Here is a 22358-nt window from a genome sequence, read left to right as displayed (position 1 = left end):
TCCAAAATCCAGCAGGGTGGCCAAATCTTAAAGCCGTGAAATGATCTGCTTTGACTTCACATCTCACATCCAGGTCATCCTGATGCAAGAGGTCTTGAGCAGCTCTGCCCCTTTGGCTTTGCAGGGTACATTTCCCCTGCTGGCTGATTTCATGGGCTGGCATTCAATGTCTATGGCTTTTTCAGGCACACAGTGCAAGCTGTTGGTGGATCTACCATTCTTGGGTCTGGTTTTTTTTTATTTTTGGAGACAGTTTCGCTCTTGTTACCCAGGCTGGAGTGCAATGGCGTGATCTCGGCTCACTGCAGCCTCCGCCTCCCAGGTTCAGGCAATTCTCCTGCCTCAGCCTCCCGAGTAGCTGGGACTACAGGCACGCGCCACCATGCCCAGCTAATTTTTTGTATTTTTTAGTAGAGACTGGGTTTCACCATGCTGACCAGGATGGTCTTGATCTCTTGACCTCGTGATCCACCCGCCTCAGCCTTCCAAAGTGCTGGGATTACAGGCTTGAGCCACCGCGCCCAGCCGGGTCTGGTTTTTTACAGCTCCATGAGGCAGTGCCCCAATGGGGACTTGGTGTGGGGGCCCCAACCCCACATTTCCCTTCCACACTGCCCTAGCAGAGGTTTTCCGTGAGGGCTCCACCCCTGCAGCAGACTTCTGCCTGGACATCCAGGTATTTCCATACATCCTTTGTAATCTAGTTGGAAGTTCCCAAACCTTATTTCTTCACTTTTGTGCACCCACAGGCCCAAAACAACATGTAAGCCACCAAGGGTTGGGGGTTGAACCCTCTGAAACAATGTCCTGATCTGTACATTGGCCCTTTAAACCACAACTGGGGCATGGGCACCAAGTTCTGAGACTCACAAAGCAACATTTTCTCCTCCTAGCTTTCCGGGTCTGTGATGGGAGGGCTTGATGTAAAGACTTCTGACATGCCCTGGAGACATTTTCCCCATTGTCTTGGTGGTTAACATTTGGCTCTTCATTACTTATGCAAATTTATGCAGCTGAGTTTTTGTTTTCTGTTGCTCTCTCAGACTGCAAATTTTCCAAATATTTATGCTCTGCTTCCCTTTTAAACATAAATTCCAATTCCAGACCATCTCTTTGTGAATCTGTTACAGGGGTTATAATTCAAGATGAGATGTCACCTGGCAAGGTTGTTTCAACATAGTGCAAATCAGTAAATGTGATTCTTCACATAAACAGAACTAAAGACAAAACTACATGATTAGCCCAACAGATGTAGAAAGGCCTTCCATAAAATTCAGCATCCCTTCATGTTAAAAACTCTGAATAAACTAGGTATTGAACAAACACACCTCAAAATAATAAGAGCCATATCTGACAGACCCACAGCCAATAGCATCCTGAATGGGCAAAAGCTGGAAGCATTCTCCTGAAATAGGCACAAAAGAAGGATGCCCTCTCTCACCACTAGGAAGTTCTAGCCAGGACAGTCGGGTAAGAGAAAGAAAGGGTATTCAAATAGGAAGAGAGGAAGTCATACTATCTTTGTTTGCTGATGACATGATTTATATCTAGAAAACACCATCATCTCAACCCAAAAGCTTCTTAATCTGATAAGTAACTTTAGCAAAATCTCAGGATACAAAATCATTGTACAGAAATCATTAGCATTCCTATACACTGGTAGCAGGCAACCAGAGAGCCAAATCATGAATGAACTCCCATTCAGAATTGGCACAAAAAGTATAAAATACCTAGAAATACAGCTAACAAGGGAAGGCAGGACCTCTTCAAGGAGAACTACAAACCACTGCTCAGAGAAATCAGAGACGACACAAACAAATTGCATGCTCATGGATAGGAAGAATTAATAACGTTAAAATGGCCCTACTGCCCAAAGCAACTTATAGATTCAATGCTATTCACATTAAACTACCATTGACATTCTTCACAGAATTAGGAAAAACTATTTAAAAGTTCATGTGGAACCAAAACTATATTAAAATTCGTATGGAACCTGAATAGCCAAGACAATTCTAAGCAAAAAGAAAAAAGCCAGAGGAATCAAACTATCCAACTTCAAACTATACTACAAGGCTACTGTAACCAAAACAGCTTGTATTGGTACAAGAACAGACACTTAGACCAATGGAACAGAATAGAGAATCCAGAAATAAGACCACACACCTACAACCGTCTGATCTTAGATAAACCTGATAAAAACAAACAATGGGAAAAGAATTTCCTGTTTAATAAGTGATGCTGGGAGAACTGGTTAGCCAGATGCAGAAAATTGAAACTGCACCCCTTCCTTACATCATAAAGAAATGAACTCAAGATGGATTAAAGACTGAAATGTAAAACCCAAAACTATAAAAACCCTAGAAGAAAATCTAGGCAATACCATTCAGGACCATATATATGAGCAAATATCTCATGACAAATATGCCAAAAGTAATTGCAGCAAAAGCAAAATTGACAAATGAGATCTAGTAAACTAAAGAGCTTCTGCACAGCAAAAGAAACTATCATCAGAGTGAATAGACAACCTATAGAATGGGAGAAAATTTTTGCAATCCACCCATCCATCTGACAAAGGTCTAACATTCAGCATCAACAAGGAACTTAAGCAGATTTTTTTTTCAAAAAGACACCTCATTAAAAAGTGGGCAGTGGATGAATATATACTTCTCAAAAAAAGACATACATGTGGCCAACAAAGATATGAAAAAGAGCTCAACATCACTGATCATTAGAGAAATGGAAATCAAAACCATAATGAGATACCATCTCACAGCAGTCAGAATGGCTATTACTAAAAAGTCAAAAAACAGATGCGGGCAAGGTTGTGGATAAAAAGGAACACTTACACTGTTGATGGGAGTGTAAATTAGTTCAAGCATTGTGGAAAACAGTGTGGAGATTCCTCAAAAAACCTAGAGGCAGAAATACCATTTGACTTGGCAATTTCATTACTAGGTATATACGCAAAGGAATATATATCATTCTCTTATAAAAATACATGCATGTGTATCTTCATTGCAACACTGTTCACAACAGCAAGGACATGAAACCAACCTACATACCCTCCAGTTATAGACTGAATAAAGAAAATGTGGTACGTATACCCCCAATGGAATACTATGCAGCCGTTAAAAGGAAGAAGATTATGTCATTTGCAGGAGCATAGATGAAGGCGAAAGGCAACATCCTCAGCAAACACAGGAACAGAAAACCAAACACCGCATGTTCTCATTTATAAAGCAGGAGTCGAATGATAAGAACACATGGACATGTGTGAGGAAACAACACATACTGGGGCCTGTCCAAGGATGGGGTGCGGAAAGAAGGAGAGCATCAGGAAGAATAGCTAATGGAAGCTGGGCTTAATACCTAGGTGATGGGATGATCTGTACAGCAAACCACCATGACACAGGTTTGGCTATGTAACAAACCTGCACATCCTGCACATATACTTTCAACTTAAACGATGGAAAAAGATGAAAGTAAAAGGAAACAAAAATCAGCACATCAAAACTTACTGAATGTAATGAAAGCAGTGCTCAGAGGGAAAGTTATAGCTGTAAAAGCCTATATTATAAAAGATTAAGATTAAACACACAGAACAGACTAAACACAGAAAATAAAAGGAAGGAAATAATAAAGATTACATTGAAGATAAACAGAGAATAGGAAAACAATTGAATGAATGAAACCAAAAGTTGGTTCCATTGGTAAGATCAACAAAATTGACAGACTTTTAACTAGACTGATTAAGAAGAAAGAGAAGACTCAAATTACTAAAATCAGGAAGTAAAGTGGTACCATTACTGACCTTATAGAATTAAGAAGGATTAGAGACAAAACTGAATAATTTTATGCCAACACATTAGATAATTTAGATGAAATGTACCAGTTCCTAGAAACATGTAAAATACCTGAACTTAAGAGGAAGTTGAAAATATGAATTGACCTATATTAAGTAAAAAGGTTGAACCCATAATTTATAAAAAAAACATTCAACAATCAGGATCAGAAGGCTTCAATGGTGATTCTACAAAACATCTAAAGAAGAATTAACAGGAATCCTCAAACTCTCCCCAAAGTTAGAAGAATAAATATTCTATGAGGTAAGCATTACCTTGATACCAAGCCGGACAAAGATTTCATAAGAAAACTATAGACCAAGACCTCTTGGGAATGTAGATACAAAATTCTTCAGCAAAAATACCAGCCAACAAAATCCAGCAGCATTTTAAAAGAATTATGCACCATGACCAGTGGGATTTATCCCAAGAATGCAAAGGTGTTTCTACATATGAATATCAGTGTAATGTACCATTTTAGTAGAATGAAGGGAAAAAAATTCAGTAGACACAAAAAAGTGACAAAATCTTTTACCTTTTCATGAGAAAAATGCTGAACATTTAGGAAGATAAGATAACTTCATCAACATTATAAAGGGAATCTGAAAAACCCACAGCAAACATCATACTCAATGGTAAAAGACAAAATGTTCCTCCCAATAGCAGGAATAAGATAAATGATATTTACTCTTGCCACTTTTGTTCAATATTGTACGGTCTCTGTTTACACATGGCATATTATTCACAAAAAATCCTAAGGAATTCATGAAATAATTGTTAAAGCTGATAGAAAATTTTAGCAAAGTTTCAGGATATAAGCTCACCACACAAAAATCAGTTGCATTTCTATCATTTCTATACACTAGCAATGAGCAATCCAAAAAAATTAACTATGAAAACAATTCAGTTTATGATAGCATCAAAAAATAGAATACTTACGAATAAATTTAACCACAGTAATACAAGACTTATATGCTGAAACTACAAAATGTTGCTTAAAGAAGTGAAAGAAGATCTAAGTAAAGCAAAAGACCTCGTTTGCTCATGGATTAGAAGATTGTTAAGATGGCAATACTCTTGAAGTCATTTTGCAGATTTAGTGCAACACCTATTAAAATGCCAATGGAGAAATGCAGAAATGGGCAAACATACTAAAATGCACATATAAATTTTCAGAAGATTCCAAATAGTCAAAATAATCTTGAAAATAAAAAAAGAACGAAGGTAGAAGACTCACAACTCCCGATTTTAAAATTTACTGCAAAGTATAGCAATCAAAACAGTGTGGTAGTGGAATAATGGTAGACATCTATATCAGTGGAATAGAATTGAGAGTCCAGAAATTAACCCATACATCTATGGTCAATTAATTTTCAGCAAGGGTGCCAAGACCATTCAGTGACTATAGAGTAGTCACTTTACATATGGTACTGGGATAACTGGATATCTACATGTAAAAGAATGAAGTTGGACCCCAACCTCATACCACATACAAAAATGAACTCCAGATGGATCAATGACCTAAATGTAAGAGCTTAAACTATAAAACAGAAGAAAACACTTGAGGAGTTCAGTTGTATGATAACTGCTCTTTTACAGCACTTACGCTATAGAGTGGTGGACCTCAGTGACTAGATGCTCCTTTTCAGTGAAGGTTATATTTTGATTAGTCTGTCTCTAATGCTTTGCGCAGAGTTGGTGCTCAGTAAAGTCTGTTGATCAGATGAATGGGAGAGGTAGTGACAATTTCAGCTATACTAACATTTACCAAAAAGATTTTAGATCGTCAGAAATGTCTTTAAGATTTCTTCGTTGCTTGCTCACTGCAAACACACCAAACAAGTGTGTTTCCTCCCTGAGCCTTTTCTTTTGCCAAAATGGAGTTTATGGGGCATGTGAAGATGTTCTCCCCACTACAGGTACTTGTCATTTGTGTAGCTGATAACGTAGACTTGAAAACAGTGACTTTCAATTTGACTGTTTTACACCTGAAAAAATGGATTTATAGCCTGTTTTTCAAAATTATATTAGGCTGTTTCTTAAGTATGTAATATTTGGAACTTAAGATCTAGATCCAGCCCCAGTTTGAATACCTCTAATGGCATCGAGCTCAGTGTCTCCCCAGGCAACTGTCAGTGAACTGCTCTGACTATTGAAAGTTACAAAGGTCTTTCTTAGGTTGATCAGAAAAGCTTTTCCTCGTATTGTCTGCTTGTTTCACCAATGGAATCACACCAAACAATTCATATATTTGAAGTAACATGCTCTCTCTCTCAACTTCACTTCGCTTCTAACCCAAGGTATATATTATTTACCATAGCATTTTAATCTGCCATACAGTATGCTTCTGGGTGGCTTAACACCACTGACAGTTTCTGTGACTTCTAGGGATGCAAATGATTATCAATTTACATATATATTATTTTTATTGCACTTTAGGTTCTGGGGTATATGTGCAAAACATGCAGGATTGTTGCATAGGTACATATGCGGCAATGTGGTTTGCTTCCTCCATCCCTCCGTCACCTGTATCTGGCATTTCTCACTCTGTTACCCCTCTCCAACCTCCCCTGCTGTCCCTCCCCTATTCCCCCACAAGAGACCCCAGTGTGTGATGCTCCCTTCCCTGTGTCCATTTGCTCTCATTATTCAACACTCGCCTGTGAGTGAGAACATGCAGTGTTTGTTTTTCTGTTCTTGTGTCAGTTTGCTGAGAATGATGGTTTCCAGATTCATCCATGTCCCTACAAAGGACACAAACTCATCGTTTTTTTATGGCTGCATAATATTCCATGGTGTATATGTGCCACATTTTCCTTGTCCAGGCTATCATCGATGGGCATTTGGGTTGGTTCCAGGTCTTTGCTATTGTAAACGGTGCCACAATTAACATACGTGTGCATGTGTCTTTATAATAGAATGATTTATAATCCTTTGGATATACCCAGTAGTGGGATTGCTGGGTAAAATGGAATTTCTATTTCTAGGTCCTTAAGGAGTCACCACAGTGTCTTCCACAGTGGTTGAACTAATTTACACTCCCACCAACAGCGTAGAAGTGTTCCTATTTCTCTACATCCTCTTCAGCATCTGTTGTCTCCAGATTTTTTAATGATCGCCATTCTAACTGGCATGAGATGGTATCTCAATGTGGTTTTGATTTGCATTTCTGTAATGACCAGTGATGATGAGCATTTTTTCATGTTTCTTGGCCCCAAAAATGTCTTCTTTTGAAAAGTATCTGTTCATGTCCTTTGCCCACTTTTGAATGTGTTTGTTTGTTTTTCTTGTAAATTTGTTTTAGTTCTTTGTAGATTCTGGATATTAGCCTTTTGTCAGATGGGTAGATTGCAGAAATTGTTTCCCATTCAGTTGGTTGCTGGTTCACTCTTATGATTGTTTCTTTTGCTGTGCAGAAGCTCTGGAGTTTAGTTAGATCCCATTTGTCTTTTTTGGCTTTTGTTGCCAATGCTTTTGGTGTTTTAGTCACGAAATCCTTGCCTATGCCTATGTCCCGAATGGTTTTGCCTATTCTTCTAGGGTTTTTATGGTGTTAGGCCTTATGTTTAAGTCTTTAATCCATCTGTAGTCAATTGTAGTGTAAGGTGTCAGGAAGGGGTCCAGTTTCTGCTTTCTGCACTTGGCTCGAGTGTTTTCTCAACACCATTTATTAAACAGGGAATCCTTTCCCTATTGTCTGTTTTTGTCAGTTTTGTCAAAGATTAGATGGTTGTAGATGTGTGGCATTGCCTATGAGGCCTCTGTTCTGTTCCATTGATCTGTATTTCTGTTTTGGTTCCAGTACCATGCTGTTTTGATTACTGTAGCCTTGTAGCATAGTTTGAAGTCAGGTAGTGTGATGCCTCCAGCTTTGTTCTTTTTGCTTAGAATTGTCTTGGCTATGCAGGCTCTCTTTTGGTTTCGTATGAAATTTAAGGTGTTTTTTTCCAGATCTGTGAAAAGGGTCATGGGTAGCTTGATGGGGATAGCATTGAATCTATAAATTACTTTGGACAATATGGCCATTTTCACAGTATTTATTCTTCTTAACCATGAGCATGGACTATTTTTCCATCTGTTTGTGTCCTCTCTTATTTCCTTGAGCAGTGGTTTGTAGTTCTCCTTGAAGAGGTCCCTTAGGTTCCTTGCTAGTTGTATTCCTAGGTATTTTATTCTCTTTGTAGCAATTGTGAATGGCAGTTTGTTCTTGATTTGGCTCTCTTTAAGTCTGTTGTTGTATAGGAATGCTTGTGATTTCTGCATATTGATTTTGTATCCTGAGACTTTGCTGAAGTTGCTTATCAGTTTAAGGAGATTTTGGGCTGAGACGATGGGGTCTTCTAAACATACAATCATGTCATCTGCAAATAGAGAAGATTTGACTTCCTCCTTTCCTAATTGAATACCCTTTGTTTCTTTTTCTTGCCTAATTGCTCTGGCTAGTACTTCGAGTACTGTATTGAATAGGAGTGGTTAGAGAGGGCATTCTTGTCTAGTGCCAGATTTCAAAGGGACTGCTTCCAGTTTTTACCCATTCAGTATGATATTGGCTGTGGGTTTGTCCTAAATAGCGTTTATTATTTTGAGATACGTTGTCGATACGTAGTTTATTGAGAGTTTTTAGCAAAGGACTGTTTATAGACTTGCGTATGTTGAACTAGCATTGCATCCCCAGAATGAAGCCTACTTGATCGTAATGGATAAGCTTTTTGATGTGCTGTTGCCGTCGGTTTGCCAGTATTTTATTGAAGATTTTTGCATCTATGTTCATCATGGATATTGTCCTAAAGTTTTCTTTTTTGTTGAGTCTCTGCCAGGTTTTGGTATCAGGATGATGTTGGTCTCATAAAATGATTTGGGAAGGATTCCCTCTTTTTGTATTGTTTGGAATAGTTTCAGAAATAATGGTTATCAACTCCTCTTTGTATGTCTGGTAGTATTTGGCTGTGAACTCGTCTAGACCTGGGCTTTTTTTTGGTAGGCTGTTAATTGCTGCCTCAACTTCAGCCCTTGTTATTGGTCTAGTCAGGGTTTTGACTTCTTCCTGGTTTAGTCTTGGGAGGGTGCAAGTGTCCAGGAATTTATCCATTTCTTCCAGGTTTACTGGTTTGTGTGTATAGAGTTATTTGTAGTAATCTCTGATGGTAGTTTGTATTTCTGTGGAATCGGTGGTGATATCCCCTTTATCATTTTTATTGCATTTATTTTATTCTCTCTTTTCTTTTTTATTAATCAGGCTAGTGGTCTATTTAGTTTGTTGATCTTTTCAAAAAACCAGCTCCTGGATTTATTGATTTTTTTTGAAGGGTTTTTGTGTCTCTGTCTCTTTCAGTTCTGCTCTGATCTTAGTTACTTGTCTTCTGCTTCCTTCTGAGTTTTTTTTAATCTTGCTCCTCTAGCTCTTTCAATTTCAATGATAGGGTGTTGAGTTTAGATCTTTCCTTGCTTTTCATGTGGGCATTTATTGCTATAAATTTCTCTCTAGACACTGCTTTAAATGTGTCCCAGAGATTCTGGTACATTTTGTCTTCATTCTCGTTGGTTTCAAAGAACATCTTTATTTCTGCCTTCATTTCATTGTTTATCCAGTCAACATTCAAGAGCCAGTTGTTCAGTTTCCATGAAGTTGTGTGGTTCTGCGTTAGTTTCTTAATCCTGAGTTCTAATTTGATTGCACTGTCATCTGAGAGACTGTTATGATTTCCGTTCTTTTGCATTTGCTGAGGAGTTATTTACTTCCAATTATGTGGTCAGTTTTAGAGTAGGTGTGATGTGGTGCTGAGAAGAATGTGTATTCTGTGGATTTGGAGTGGAGAGTTCTGTATATGTCTATTAGGTTTGCTTGGTTCAGATCTGAGTTCAAGTCCTGGATATCCTTGCTAATTTTCTGTGTCGTTGATCTGTCTAATACTGACAGTGGAGTGTTAAAGGCCCCCAACTATTATTGTGCGAGAGTCTAAGTCTCTTTGCAAGTCATTAAGAACTTGCTTTATGTATCTGGGTGCTCCTGTATTGGGTATGTATATATTTAGGATCGTTAGCTCTTCTTGTTGCATTGATCCTTTTACTGTTATGCAGTGCCCTTCTTTGTCTCTTTTGATCTTTGTTTGTTTAAAGTCTGTTGTATCAGACACTAGGATTGTAACTCCTGCTTTTTTCCCTTCTCCATTTGCTTGGTAAATCTTCCTCCATCCCTTTATTTTGAGCCTATGTGTGTCCTTGCACGTGAGATGGGTTTCCTGAATACAGTACACTGATGGGTTTTGACTTTTTATCCAATTTGCCAGTCTGTGTCTTTTGATCGGGGCATTTAGCCCATTTACATTTAAGGTTAATATTGTTATGTGTGAACCATTTTGATGTCAGCTGGTTGTTTTGCTCATTAGTTTACGCAGTTTTTTCACTGTGTCGATGCTCTTTACCATTTGGTACATTTTTGGAGTGGCAGGTACTTGTTATTCCTTTCTATGTTTAGTGCTTCTTCAAGAAGGAGCTCTTGTAAGGCAGGCCTGGTGGTGATGAAATCTCCCAGCGATTGCTTGTTCATAAATAATTTTATTTCTCCTTCACTTATGAAGCTTAATTTGCCTGGATATGAAATTCTAGGTTGAAAGTTCTTTTCTTTAAGGATGTTGAGTATTGGCCCCCACTCTCTTCTGGCTTGTAGTTTCTGCTGAGAGATCCGCTGTGAGTCTGATGGGCTTTTCTTTGTGGGTAACCTTATGTTTCTGTCTGGCTGCCCTTAGCATTTTTTCCTTCATTGCAACCCTGGTGAATCTGATAATTATGTGCCTTGGGGTTGCTCTTGTTGAGGAATACCTTTGTGGTGTTCTCTGTATTTCCTGGACTTGAATGGCAGCCTGGCTTGCTAGGTTGGGGAAGTTCTCCTGGTTAATATCCTGAAGAGTGTTTTCCAGCTTGGATTCATTCTCTCTGTCACATTCAGGTTCATTAGATCTTTTCACATAATCCCATATTTCTTGGAGGCTTTGTCCATTTCTTTTCACTCTTCTTTTTCTATTCTTGCCTTCTTGTTTTATTTCATTGAGTTTATCTTCAGTCTTTAATAACCTTTCTTCTGCTTGATCGATTCAGCTATTGAAACTTGTGTATGCTTTGTGAAGTTCTCGTGTTGTGTTTTTCAGCTCCATGAAGTCATTTTTATTCTTCTGTAAGCTGTTTATTCTCATTGGCAGTTCATCAAGCCTTTTTTCAAAGTTCTTAATTTCTTTGCATTGGGTTAGAACATGTACTTTTGGCTCAGAGAAGTTTGTTATTACCCACCTTCTGAAGCCTGTTTCTGTTAATTCATCAGACCCATTCTCCATCCAGCTTTGTTCCTTTGCTAGTGACGAGTTGTGATCCCTTGGAGGAGGAGAGGCGTTGTGGTTTTGGGTGTTTTCATCTGTTTTGCACTGGTTTCTTCCCATCTTTGTAGATTTATCTACCTGTGGTCTTTGTAGTTGGTGACTTGCAGATGAAGTCTCTGAGTGGACATCCTGTTTGTTGATGATGAAGTTATTTCGTTCTGTTTTTTAGTTTTCCTTCTAACAGTCAGGCGCCTCTAATGTAGGACGCTGGAGGTCCATTCCAGACCCTGCTTGCCTGAGGCTCACCTGTGGTGGCGTCTGCGTTTTTCTCACTGGGCACTGCCCTCCAGAGCTGTTGCTGTTCATCCATCTTGGATCTGCCCCCATCACTTTTTTTTTTCTTAAGTAAATTACCAATCAAGCTGACTTCTACACAGCTGCTTTTGTGGGGGGATGTTGAAATATTCTACCTGCTCCAAAATGTTATTTCCCACTAGATGGTACAACTTTCACATCTTTCATTTGGGTTAAATGTTGAATTTCTTGGTATAATGCAAGCATGTGATATAGGCTGGCTACCTCTTTCTCCTGTTAACACTACGTGGTTATAAGACATAGGATAGGAGGGTTTTAAATGGGAGGAATAACACAGAAATAACTGGAGTAGAAGTCCTTATGAGTGCATAGGACATGCTTTCACTAGAGATGTAGGGAGAAGAGAGGCATCTTGGGAAGGTATTTTATCTCCTTTATACAAGTTTTCTTCTAGCTAATGCTGGCATAGTAGAACTCTGAAAACAAGGCTTTTGCTTCAAAAGAGATATAATGTATTCCATTCCAAAGTGAAATCAAATCATTTGAAGAAATAATTTCTCTTTGAGATTATCTGCATAACTATGTGTCCACCTTGACTTATGGCAAATTCCTGTTTATCCTGTGAAATGAACATGCTTATAAGGAAGAGTTTTCCAACCCAGCTCTCACTTCATCCCAGGTTATGAAGAACTCTCTCTTTTATGCCATTTCTGCTTCCTGTGCATACTTCTTTTGTTGTGCCCATTGACTGTATTGTATTTATTTATTTGTCTGTCCACTGGACCCTGATTCCTTGAAGACCTAGAGTGTGTCTCATTCTTCTCTGTATTCCCAGTGCCTGGATAGTGGCTATCAGTGTCTGGCATACATATAGTAAGTATATGATACGTGCTTGGTGAACAGACATATATTTAGGCAAGAGTTGAGGAATGGGGAAACAAAGGTGAGTGAGAAAGTAAGTGTCCCTACTTGTCTGTGGGGAAGGTAACAGTCATCTGCACATAATTCTAACATAGGTTCACATATGATCCTGGGACAACTATTAATAGATATCCACATACAAAAGGATAAAGTTGGACTCAAACTTCACACCATTTTGAGTTATAAAATTTAACTGAGGGTGGACCAAAGACCTAAACTTAAGAGCCAAAATTATAAAACTCTTAGAAGAAAACACTTGGGAAGTTTAGCTGCATAGTAACTGCTCTTTTATGGCACTTACTGTGCTGTAGTGTAGTGGGCTTCAGTATAGAATACAAATACTGTGGAGTTTGGTTTGGGTTATAAACTCAATGTGATAAAGACAAAAATGTGTTCTTTACATCTCTGAAATCACTAGGATTTAGGCTTTTGAAAGCTCAATTGTAATGGATTGAAGGAGAGACTACATTTAATTTTACTCTGTACATAAAGATCTAGTGCACTGCTGTGCATTCTTGTAAGTACAGTATTTGTTTTGTGTTTGATTTAGATTGTTTGAGGAGAGGTTTGGATCTAATAAAAAATAATCTGTTGCTTGTAAAAGTGATTTAATATTGTATCCACCCTATTAAGGATAGTGAAGTATCTCTACATCTCTCTAAGGATGTTCAAAATAGCCGTTGGTTCTGCCTCCTTTTGGCAGACTCTAATTTAGAAACAAAAGCTTGAATCAGATATTCTCTCTGGAACATTCTCTTTTGGCAGAGTTTGTTCTTAGAATGTATTTTGTTAATTAACTCATTTTCTATTGTAGCTGCCCAAGGGAATTCTTTCTTGGTGAGTGGCTTAGAAAGCAAAAAGAGATTGTTATCCTTTTTTCTTACCTAGTATATGGACTAATTTTGACTACTTTTCTTTTATTTATTCTTTTTTAGGAAGCTAAACTCCAAGGTGGAAAGGAGTCAGAGCTGTAGTGACACAGCCCAGGAAAGAGCGAAGAGCAGACTTAGAGTAGCTCCAGCCAACAAAGCCAAGGTACAACTCGGCCCCAGACCTCAGTGCTTGTGAGGCCTGCCCCATCACCTCCTCTGCACATGGTCATGAAAGAAACTATTCCAGAAGAGAAGCAGAATGAGCTCAGGCATACTAGTTACGTGGGAAAAGTCCACAAACAGATGTGAAGGAAGAAAGTTTGAATTCGTAGCCAGATGGGTAGAATTAGAGCTACTAGAGAAACCACCCCCCTCGGTTTTTTTTTTTTTTTTTAGAGACAGAGTCTCACTCTGTCACCTAGGCTGGTGTGCAGTGGTGCAACCATAGCTCACTGCAGCCTTGAACTCTTGAGCTCAGGTAGTCTTTCTCAGTACTGAGTAGCTGGGACTACAGGCACATGCCACTATACCCAGGTAACTTTTAAATTTTTTGTGGAGATGGGAGTTTGCTATGTTGTCCAGGGTGGTCTCGGTGATACACCTGCCTCAGCTTCCCAAAATGCTGGGATTACAGCACTTTGGGAGGTGTGAGCCACCATAACTGGACAAGAAACCTTTTTTGAAGCTCTGGGTAAGTTTTTTTCCCCTACAGATTTTCAGTTTTATTGTTTCAAGTATGTAGGATTTTCTGCTCAATGGTGTGCTTTCTAAGTTAGGGATTTTCTCCCTTCTTAGTCTCACATTACCCTTCACCCCTTTTCTTGTCCTTCCCTTCCCTGTCCCTCTACCATCATAAAGGAGTGATGAAGGAAAATGTATATGTATGTATGTGAATGCATAATCTTTTATTCTCTTTCAGGTCACAACTATTACTCCAGCCTCCAACCCCATCATTGGTGTCCTCTTGTCAACTCAAAACAACCGTTGCCTCTCAGCCCCTGACTTAACCATTGAAAAGCGTCTGCCTTTCAGCTCCCTTTCCTCCTTGGCTTCCCTGCATAAGCCAGAGCGTTCTGTCAGCCCTGAGAGCAATGATAGCATCTCCGAAGAACTAAACCATTTCAAGCCCATTGTCTGTTCACCATGTACCCCTCCCAAGAGACTCCCTGATGGCCGTGTGCTAAGTCCCCTCATTATCAAATCAACGCCACGTAACCTAAACAGAAGCCTGCAGAAGCAGACTTCTTATGAGGCCAGTCCACGGATCCTCAAAAAGTGGGAACAGATCTTTCAGGAGCGGCAGATCAAAAAGACCCTTTCAAAAGCCACTCTTACCTCCCTGGCTCCTGAAATGGGAGAAGACTTACTAGGCTCTGAAGGGATCCATTCTAGCAAGGAGAAGCCACTCCTGGCTGTAAATACAAGATTGTCCAGTGGGCAGGTCCTCTCTGAGTATACTGGACCCACCTCTGCTGATCTTGATTATTTCCCCTCTGTTAGCCAAACAAAAGCAGAACAGGACAATGATAATAAAAGTAGCACTGAGATCCCACTGGAAACCTGCTGTTCCTCAGAACTCAAAGGGGGAAGCAGCGGGACTTCTTTGGAAAGGGAGCAGTTTGAGGGGTCAGGGTCAATTCCAGATGCCAAGTTAGACAAAACCTGTATAAGCAGAGCCATGAAAATCTCCGCAGTTAATTCAGTGCTACCCCAAAACAGTGTTCTGGGTGGAGTTCTCAAAACAAAGAAACAATTAAAGACATTAAATCATTTTGATCTGGCTAATGGTGTTCTAGTCGACAGCCTAGTTGAAGAGCCACTTCCTTCTTTGCGTCGAGGCCGGAAAAGACACTGCAAGACCAAGCACTTGGAACAAAATGGCTCCCTTAAAAAACTGCGACAAGCCAGTGGTGAGGTGGGTCTGGCCCCAACAGACCCAGTCCTGCAAGAGATGGAGCAGAAACTTCAGCAAGAGGAAGAAGACCGACAGTTGGCTCTGCAGTTGCAGCGCATGTTTGACAATGAGAGGCGGACTGTGAGCCGGCGAAAAGGAAGTGTGGATCAGTATCTCCTAAGGTCCAGCAACATGGCCGGGGCCAAGTAGCACCCAGTGAACAGTGTTACCTATTTTTAAAAGGTCTTCAGCCTTGATCATTATCCTGAAGTGCTGAATGTTGCTCACTTTGGTTTTATTTTAATGGCAAAACACTGTCTAATATGGTTCTGAGAGGTTCTAGGGCCTTTGTAGTCAATATTCAAGGGAACTGCATCTCTGCGACCCAGGCCAGGAGCCTGAGTGACCACCCCTAAGGGCTTCTGGGCCAAACTTGGCAGCACCCACTTGGAATGAGATTTGGAAAGGCCTCATTCAGGAGCATAATGGCAACAGGTGGAAATGGTAAAGAGGGGATACCTTCTGAAACTGATAGACCTCCTGACCTCTTTCAGCAGGGTATTGTTTTAAATCAGCCTTGCAGATAAAAATTAATTCCATCTTTTTCAAAGATGTGAACAATTTAGTTCCTTGGCAGATCCAAAATGATAGATGGTTATGTTCCTCTTTCTCCCAGCCCTTGCCAAAAGTAAATACCTCTCTGTATCGGGCTTGTGCCTTTACAAAAGTTAATTTACATTCTCTGTTTAAAAACTGACATTTGATGAATGCTATATAGTTGAAAGAGCACATTTACAGACATCATTTAATTTGGTCTTTTCAAGAGACCTATCATGTAACTGGTATCAGCCCCATTTTTAGATGGTGAAACTGCAATGCAGATGTTCCAGTTCTCAGCTACTGAGTGGCATAACCCATGGATTTTCTACAGGTTTTCCAAATAGACCACAACCTAAGGGCATGCCAGGGGAACCTAGGGGACACTAGGCTGGACATTGAACACTGATAATGCAAAATCCACGTGCAAACAAGATTGACAGGATGGATAAACATGTACTATGCATTATCGCCATCCCCACAGTTGACAGCCTTCTGTTTTTCTGGGGGTTTCAGCCTATGAGACAAACTATAATCAGGCTTCATTATTACTTTTCACATGGCCAAGGATTATCTGCAATGTTGATCTAAAATCCAAACTATTCACCCTGAAGTTGGGCAAAGAATCATACTTAAACTCTAATACTATGGAAACAAGGTATCTAGCTGGATGCAGCTGGTAAATTCAGTCCCATGGACCTTTGGGGGTTTATTTTCCTTAGCAGCTGACACCATGTGTCTTTTGCATTCCTGGTGGTGCTTGGTGCTTCTGCCCATCTGGGCTCATTGAGAATAGGGATCAAGATATGACTTTAGCGAATTTCAGATGGGCTGGCATTCCCTATATATGTATAAGCTGTTACTATAAAGTCATGTGGCAGGCATTTTAACAAACCTTCCAGGGTTTATATATTCCAGTGTATGGTGTCCCTCTTGAGTAGCCTCCCAGCAGGATACTGCTTAGTTTTTCCAATGCCACTGTCATTGGGGAAAGCATTTCTGGAACTGTCCTTAAAGACTAGAAACATCTAGAAACATTGACTCCCAAAATGCAAGAACTGGAAGGGACCTTAATGGTTATCTGTTCCAGCCTCCTTCCAAGGTCCTCCTCAGCTTCTAGATCTAGAAGCCAAAGTCCAGCACAGTGACTCACTGATCAAGGCAGATGGTATAACTCCTTTTAGTCCTCTCAGATTTGCCTTCTCAGGGCAGATCTTCAGTGTTATTTTTGCTTACGAGAGGATTTTAAATCTGAGACTAGCCAGCAGTTATTTGAAGCCTCTGGAAAAGAAGGTGGCTTATCAATTGGGTTTGCAGTAATAAATGGGGTGCTGCTGTAAAGAAGTCAGAGCCATTTTCTTGTGCAGCGCATAATTCCCAAACAGTTCCCAAAGAGAGGTTCCAGAGATGTCTTAAGTATTGTGGTCATCACTGAGATAGGTAGAATCTCTTTGGTGACTACTGGTGGGGAACATCACTCACCTGAATGTATGTATTCTGTGCTCTGTGTGTGCGTGCACATGTGCAGATGTATGTTTTAAAAACATATATCAATCTCATTACTTTATGGTCACACTACTTCAGTTCTAGGCCCTACCAACAATTATGTCCTCCAAGGGGCTGCTGGAGGGCGTGGTATTGCCCAAAACTGAAGAGCTGGCTCTGGTTTACAGAAGACAGGGAGGGTGACCTTAGTATAAATGCCCTTAGAGGAAACTTATCAGTTACTGCCATTTCCTGCAATTCCTTTTTGATCTTAGTAAATATTATTGGAAGGCTAGTCTTGTTGGTAGGAGCAAAGACACTTATTTTTCCACTTGCCATCTTTTTCTATATCTCCAGTAATTGGAAAAACACTTCTCTGTTGGAATTGATTTTTGTCTTTGGTAGAAAGAAATATTTTTAATAGATAAAAGATATATATTTTAAATATTTCCCCAAATTCTTTTCATTTTAAGAATTGCATAGCAGTTGCAACAAGTGCAGAGTGAACAAATTCTTGTTAAGCAAATATTCCAAATACTAGGTTCAGCTTACTGCCTTTCCCCCTTGTACCTACTGTGATGCCTAAGATGGTATTGACAGTTGTTTTTCTAAACTTCTGCTGAGCAACAGTCCTTCAAATATAGGTAGAGTGGTCTAGGTTAAGGAGGGAGGAGATTTGATCTTTAGTCAGCTTGACTTTGGAGGAAGGAAAAACCACTAAGGTATTATCTGTATTTTAACATGCTTCCCATCCTTAATAACTAAAACCTGAATGCTTTTTCTTTCTGAAAAGTCCCCCTCCTTCCATGGTTCTGAAGTTGGTTACAAGTCAAGTTGTTGAGATGGATTTTTTTGGAGGAAGAGAAAAGGACGAGGAAGGAAATAGATGGGGAGGGTTTGTGAGTTAGAATAAGAGATGCACAATTTCACAAAACAAATTCCCCACAAATCATTGACATCCAGTTCACCATACAAATTACCCATGTCTTGCTAACTCTGTTCCTTGTATATATGCAGTCTATGGGATTTTTCCTTATTAAAGGGGAAGTTACGAGAGGTGGGAGGGTGAAGGTCAATCTGAGGGGAAATCCAAGAAATGTGCCCTCAAGAGGGGCTGTCAGCTCTTTTCCATAGAGAGGGAAAGATACTTTGAGAAAATGTTCTTGACCTGTTGATTGTATCTGCTGGAAGAAGTCATCTGGGGGTGTTGGGTTGGCGTAAAATCAGGGGATTATGCATCCAGCCTCTGGCCCCTTTTATATAATTACCTCTTTTTAAAAAAGGTTCAGTCTTCTTGGGCGAGGCTTGCTAGGGAAACTCCTAAGTGGCTTCACTTATTTTTTAAACTTTTAATTTAATTTTTACATTTTTGCTTGAAAGCAGCACTGGTAATAAATGTTTTGTTTTTGTTCATTTTCCCTAAAGGAAAAATGCCCTTAAGAGATTAAAGCTGCTTAATTACTGTCTGGTTACAAACTGGGCAACTGACTAAAATGGGAAGCTGTCACTGTGCCTGACTCCTGCAGCTGATGACTCAAAGCTGTTCATCTTTTCTTTTCTATTTGACAAACATTTCCTGAGCTTCAAATGTGTGCTAACCCTGAGCTGGATTGTGGAGATAAAGCAGTTCCCACTCCCACTCTTGAGGAGCTCAACGTCAAATGGAATGCATTTGAATGTATGTGTCGCTGGAGAGTTTATGGTTTTAGGAAAGCCATCTCTGGTCTCATTTAGGATACTGAAAGGCACCCAGCATGCTGCATTCTACATTTTAGAGACCCCCCCCATCAGTATTTGTGAATTTGATTGCACCACTGCTTTTCTTTTACTAAGTAATGTGATGGAAGGAGAATGAATTTTCTCTAGTGATCACATTAACTTCGCTTCAGAAACTGCTTTCAGCTTTCCTCCAAGAAGTGAGGTGGATTGTGGATCACTGACATGGTCAGAGGAGGTTCACATCTCAATTTAGTAACCTCCTAATCCCTCCCCCAACCTGATCTCTTAGAGCTGGCAGCAACTTGGGATTCCTTTCCTTTTTCCTGCCTAGCTTCTCATTGAAATGTCTAGTAGAAGAGCACAGAAAGAGACGAATCAAAGGCTGGATCACAATCATAGAATGTGTAGCTGGAATGGGCATGGAAATCATCCAAGTTAAACAGCTTCTTCCCCAACCCCCTTTTTTAGCCAAACAAGGAACTTGCAATCCAGTACCCTATTTTATAGTGTAGTTTTCCAGGGTCTGAATAAATAGTCATTAAAGTTTGATACACACAGATGCACACACCAATGATGGGGATACCCCGAAATGATTTAGGAGGCTATTTTAATAGCTTTTTTTTCCCTGTTTTTTTTCAGTTAAGAGTTAAATGTACCTATATCCCCTGAATACATGCTCAGGTAGAGAGAGTCTCTGTAGTATAAGTAAGTAATAAGAATGTGGAATCTTGGAAAGTGATATATTTTGATTGGAATAATTTTAAGTGTTAAAAGTCACCTAGCCAAATTTTCTTTAAAAATTGGAAACTCATTAGGGTCTTAAATTTTTCTCGGCCAGCCTTATCCTCATCAGCTCATAGAGTGGTCTTTTGAATTGGTCTATAAACATAGTTGGTTGTGAATTCTCAAAGAGAAAGCAGGTCTAGGGTGGGGTGGAAGGTGCAGATTATAGGGAAAGTGCTAAATAGATTTTCTTCTGAAGATCCAGGAAATACATCTTTATACATGATTGTTAACCTGCTACAGCTTTCTGAAGATCGTAGAAAAGATACTAAGATATTTGCAAGGGTCACCAGTTTATAGACAGATTGGACGAAGGAAAAAGTGCCAATGTGCAGGTTATTCTATGTATTATCAGTATTTTTTTCTTCCTAAGAAAAAAATTTGCTCTTCTCCTTTATGAGTAAATTCCTTTTTAATGCCTTGTGAATAAGGTGGCAACTTTTTACAACCTCTCTAACTCTGAGCAGACTGGCTCCCTTTCTGGTGTCTTAAATCAAGAACTAGTATGAAGCCAAGGCAAAGCAAAGTTTGTTCATCTTCCTTTCCTATCAATCATTTACTATAAGGTAAAACAGGCAATGAACTCATTCTTCAAAAACAAGATTTCAAGAGTAGCTATTGGCCCTGGTTCCAGATTAATACGGCAGCAGGCAGATTTCCCCTTATTGGGACCACCACCCTCCAAAGCTGTGCCACCAGAGAGAGCAGGGGTTCTTTCTTCCTCATTTTACCAACGCTGAGCCTCCAGCAGAGTGCTTAACGTCCTAGTGAGAGAATAGATACTATGCAAGGGAAAAATTATTTTAAATGCCAACCAATGGTGGTTTTTTCTTTTTAGCCTGATAGACTGTTAACTCTCAACTCTTTGTACAAATATAGTTGTCCTAAGGGCCTTGTCACCTCCTACCTAGAAAACAGGTTGTATATTGGTTTTATTCAACCTGCTGTCTGCTTTAGAATTGGAGAAGGTACCTGGATCCCTATGGACTGCCACTGCTGGCTGCCTCCTCTCCAACTTAAAAGAAGAGCGTTTTGACAAAGAGGACTTTGAGCAGGACATGCCCTGTTGGGGATGCTTTTGCCAGCAGTGACGTGGCATGGAATCAAGTGGGATGATGTGTTTTATTTAAACAGTACCAAAGTGCATTCTTCTATGTATGTTTGCCTGCTTGAGGCAAGGCCCAAGTTGAGAATACAGTAAAGGAAACTCATGAAAGTGAACGCTCCGTTTCTAGTCAAAGTCTTGTCACTGGAGAATGATCTCAGACAGAAACATGGGTTAAGTTTAGGCGGTGTGTGGATTTTTGGTGCTGCATGTGCTCTGGGAGATGCCCCATGCTGAATGTCTTGCTTTGGCATTCAAAATAGTGGTAGTGGTAGAGATTAGGAGCTGGGATGGGGTTTTCATGGTTACAACTATATCTTTTGGCATAAGTTATCTCCAGTTAACAGTTTGCTCCAATTTACTGTCATATTCACATTCAACTATTTATGTTCCTAATGAAGGAACCAAGAAAGAGTCTGAGCTCAAAGAATGAATGTACAGGATAACACTCCCTGCACATTAGGGATCTACTCACAAGATCTGGTTTTTAAAAATACCCTTTTTGGAGCCATTGTTCAGGAGTTTGTTAAGATCCCCTTGGTATCCGTTTCTCATACAACAGAGAACAAATGTATCCCTGTTGCATCTGAACTGGAAAACCATTTTTAGAGGGAAGTGTGACAATACTGCTGTGGCCTGGGTTCCAAGAAAGAATGCATGTGGCACCCAGTCTGTTGCCCTGTGCAGTTACTCTTTATTCCACTGGGCAAGGCACCAGGTCATGCCTGGCCCAAGGAAGGAAGATTCTGACGGGGAGGCCAGTTTGTGTCCAGTGAGTGGAGCCCAGTTGAGCTGAGGCCTGTGGCTGGCTGGTGCAGTCCATGGCACAGCCCTTGGGGAGAGCTGGGGCACAGGCCAGGTGGTGCACAGCCCTAGCTTTGTGAGCCACTGGTTGTGGGGTCCTGGCAGAACTCATCAATGAACTTGAGGAAGCGGCCAAACTTGGGCTGGCTCTCACTCAGCGGTGGGCAGGCTGGAGGGAGCAGGGTGGTCCCCAACACTGTCCGCAGAGAGCCACGCACCAGCCGCCGGTAGCGTGCCTGGAACTCCTTCAACAGCCTCTTGGCCTCCAGGTACTGCTTCTGGTTCACCAGCCGCTGCTCTGTCCGACGACGCAGGACAGTGCCTGCAGGAAAAGAAGCCAGGAGAGGCACCAGCTCATGCTGGTTCCCACCCAGCCAGAAGCAGCAGGATTTGGTCCAGAGACCCTTGGAAAGTGGGATGGTGTCGCAGGAGGATGGTAAGGGGCTAAAAATGGCCTTTCCAGCTTGAGGCAGTGGGAAGTCAGCAGTATGCCCTCCTGACTCTTCTATCTTAAGCCCTGGTTCAGGACCTTAACATGATGTATGATTTTAGGCAACTGCTTGCCTCATGCTGGGTCTTCGTTTCTCCATCTATAGAGAGAGACCAGTGAGGGCAGTTGCTCTCTAAGGGCCTTTCCTGCACTGATACAAGCCCTTTGTTTGCCTTTAGCCAGCAGGTGAGTGAACTGCTGGATCTGGGATCCTGGCAGCT

The 22358-nt window shown here is 40.4% G+C and overlaps 2 protein-coding genes across 27 annotated transcripts in view; one reads left to right on the top strand and one right to left on the bottom strand.

Annotated features, from left to right (window-relative positions):
- RNF169 (ring finger protein 169) overlaps positions 1-20959 on the top strand; it is a 92915-nt gene extending 71956 nt beyond the window's left edge. Inside the window, exons 5-6 of the mRNA XM_035265464.3 lie at positions 13324-13423; positions 14180-20959. Coding sequence (XP_035121355.1) covers positions 13324-13423; positions 14180-15364 — 1285 coding nt within the window. The 3' untranslated portion in view covers positions 15365-20959. The remainder of the gene's footprint in view (positions 1-13323; positions 13424-14179) is intronic.
- The window catches only part of XRRA1 (X-ray radiation resistance associated 1), a 133451-nt gene continuing 121947 nt past the window's right edge, over positions 10855-22358 (bottom strand). For all 26 annotated transcript variants that reach the window (XR_013523247.1, XM_035265446.3, XM_078340214.1 and 23 more), the window contains one exon: positions 10855-21969. Coding sequence is in view for 25 of the 26 variants with exons in the window: in XM_035265446.3 (XP_035121337.3) it covers positions 21716-21969 (254 nt within the window). In the remaining variant the exon portion in view is untranslated. The remainder of the gene's footprint in view (positions 21970-22358) is intronic.

The sequence above is a fragment of the Callithrix jacchus genome, chromosome 10 (assembly GCF_049354715.1).
Source record: "Callithrix jacchus isolate 240 chromosome 10, calJac240_pri, whole genome shotgun sequence".
In the NCBI taxonomy this organism is placed as follows: domain Eukaryota; kingdom Metazoa; phylum Chordata; class Mammalia; order Primates; family Cebidae; genus Callithrix; species Callithrix jacchus.
The sequence above is the reverse complement of the archived record's forward strand: the minus strand, read 5'-3'. Positions and strand labels throughout refer to the sequence as shown.